The following is a 2,808-nucleotide window of genomic DNA, read 5'->3' on the forward strand; positions in this document are numbered from 1 at the left end:
TTCACATTAAAAGAGCAACTATAAAAATTTATTAGGTTTATTTTTCTTTCCTTTTCATTATTTTTTTCGTTTCCTTTTTGTTTCTCTTCATTATAAAGTTATAGAAATAGTTTGAAATAAGATATAATTTTTTTTAACATTAAAACAGCTATTATAAAGTTCACGCCACTTCCCGCATCGTTCACTCCAGTTTACGCCAGTTCCCGCACTGTTCACTCCAGTTCACTCCAGTTGTCGCATCGTTCACGACTATTTCACGACTATTTTGTGCGTGCCAATGCGTGCCACAAACTTTAAACATTTCAAAGTTCTGGGCACGCATGGCACGCATTGGTACGCTCTGGCACGCGAGTTCCAGCACTGTTCACGACATTTTCACGACTCATTCACGCGAGTTCGCGCATCAATGCGTGCCATGAATGCGTGCAAGTGTCAGGTACCCTTTAGAAATGGCATGACCAGATTTAAATGTGTGGTCATAAATAGCTGAAATTGGTTTCTTACTTAATGGTATATTGGTTCGTACCGATCTCCCCATGTGCTCCGAAATCCTACACTGAAGCTGTCTAGATGTGCTTCTAGTGTAGCACTCATTAAATATGTATATATATATATATATATATATATATATATATATATGTATATATATAACAAATGCAGACGTTTTAGTCCACTATAGGACAAAGGCCTCAGACATGTTAATTCCTGTTTGGAGTTTGGACAATTTTCATCACCACAGTGCCCAGTGAAAATTGGTGATGGTGGGAGATTTTTGTCTGATCGCTCACAGCAAACCAGCCTAATATGGGTGACCCAGACTAGTACAGCTTTACTGATCATAGCGATACGCAAACCCTTTCACTACGTTAAGGCATCCCCACTCAGGAAGGATATATATACAGTATATATATATATATATACATTTATATATACATACATATATATATATATATATATATATATATATATATATATATATGTGTATATATATATATATATATATATATATATATATATATATATATATATATATATATACACATCACACACACAAACACACACACACATATATATATATATATATATATATATATATATATATATAGGTATATAGATAAATAGATAGATATATGCATGTGACTGTGTGTCTGTATTGGTCTATGTACAAAAACGAATGATGCAGTGTCCTTCAGAAAGGAAGTACAGTCAATTTGATCCATAAAGAAGAGCCTTGCTTCGCTAGGATGACACTTATTTTCACTACCTACAAACCTTAACACGAATTATAGGGATCTGGTAGCCAATCGTGGCCCAGTTTTCCTGGTATAAAAGCCTAGGACTCAAAACACAGGACATCCACTCCTGACAGGACAAGACAAGACCAAGGGTCTCCTAAGATCTACTGACCTCCTTTGGTAAGAGATTCAAAACACATTTACTTACAGTAACTTTTTATCCTCTGCTATCTTCCATTCAAAATCCACTGGGACTATATCTACAGGGAAATTTAATTAGAAATGAAATACTCAACAGGGGAATTCAATCGTACTTAAAGGAAAAATTAATAATGAGATGCAATATTTGATCAGCCAACTATTGAATTTTCAGTAAATCTGTGGTTATATTTTAAAAGGTCCTTTTGGGAACTCATCCATACTTAAGTCAGCTATGTAATTTAGTCTTCTGTAATAGCATAGTAATTCGTACTCAAATTCATGAAGCCAATACAAATTTCGGCCCAATTCAACTAAAAAAATCCATTCTACTGTTGGAACTTTCAGTATACGTTACCTTTATAAATGTATCACATAGGGAAAAGAAAAAGACTGTCACTAAAGAAGAGAAACTCGTTTAGTTTCTTTGTCATTTGGAATATTCTGCTTGGAAGTAAATGTTTGGTTCCGCATTATTTGAACTGTTTATTAGCTATCTTTCTAATTCTATATGATCAAACCCTGTTGTTGATCGTGATATATACCTTGTAGTGTACAGATTAGTTATTCAGGAAATATCAATGTCATTTCCTTTCATTGAGAAATTTTGTAACAGAATAAAATATCCAAATTAGATATTTCGATACAACCTACCTACTTGCTTGAGGGTACATTAAGGCACACTATTCTATATGGCTTCTCTTTTTCTTATTTTGTTAAGGAATTTATAGTTTATATAGGAAATATTTATTTCGATGTTGTTGCTGTTCTTAGAATATTTCATTTATCCTGTTTTTCTTTCCTTACTGGGCTATTTTCCCTGTTAAGGCCCTCGGGCTTATAGCATCCTGCTTTTCCAACTAGGGTTGTAACTTAGCAAGTAATAATAATAATAAATGATAAATAGCTGCAATGACAATTCATGATGACGCCTGTAGAGTGTCACATCAATTACCACTAATTCTATATGTCAGGAATCATCAACTGCAAAGAAAAATGAAGCTCTTCATCGTTGGACTGCTGGCGGTCTTGGCCATCGCCTCGACCAACGCCCAGGACGAGGCAGAATCCCCCAAGACCGTCGCCAGGGAGCTCTACACGTCGGTGAAGGACTATTTAGAGGGAAACGATGACGTAAGCTTTCCCGTCCAAAAGGTTGTCAAAATGTTCTCCGGTGTTAGTAAGATTATCGTTGACAAACTCCCTTATGTCAATGCCACTGACATAGCACTCAAAATGTATAGTAAGTAGAAAATTCCTTTACAGTGTTATTTCATTTTGGGATTTAATTTACTTATTGACATTCAGTTAATATGCCAATGAATCATTTGCAAATGTTTTTTTTCCTAATAATAACTTAATTTTTACATGGAAA

General features: G+C 34.5%; 1 protein-coding gene across 1 annotated transcript in view; it reads left to right on the forward strand.

Annotated features, from left to right (window-relative positions):
* The first annotated feature begins 1,353 nt into the window (after nt 1-1,353).
* Nucleotides 1,354-2,808, forward strand: part of LOC137644217 (uncharacterized) — a 5,384-nt gene continuing 3,929 nt past the window's right edge. The window contains exons 1-2 of the mRNA XM_068377220.1: nt 1,354-1,415; nt 2,408-2,676. Of these exons, the coding sequence (XP_068233321.1) occupies nt 2,430-2,676 (247 nt within the window). The 5' untranslated portion in view covers nt 1,354-1,415; nt 2,408-2,429. The remainder of the gene's footprint in view (nt 1,416-2,407; nt 2,677-2,808) is intronic.

This window comes from Palaemon carinicauda, chromosome 1 (assembly GCF_036898095.1).
Source record: "Palaemon carinicauda isolate YSFRI2023 chromosome 1, ASM3689809v2, whole genome shotgun sequence".
Taxonomy (NCBI): Eukaryota; Metazoa; Arthropoda; class Malacostraca; order Decapoda; family Palaemonidae; genus Palaemon; species Palaemon carinicauda.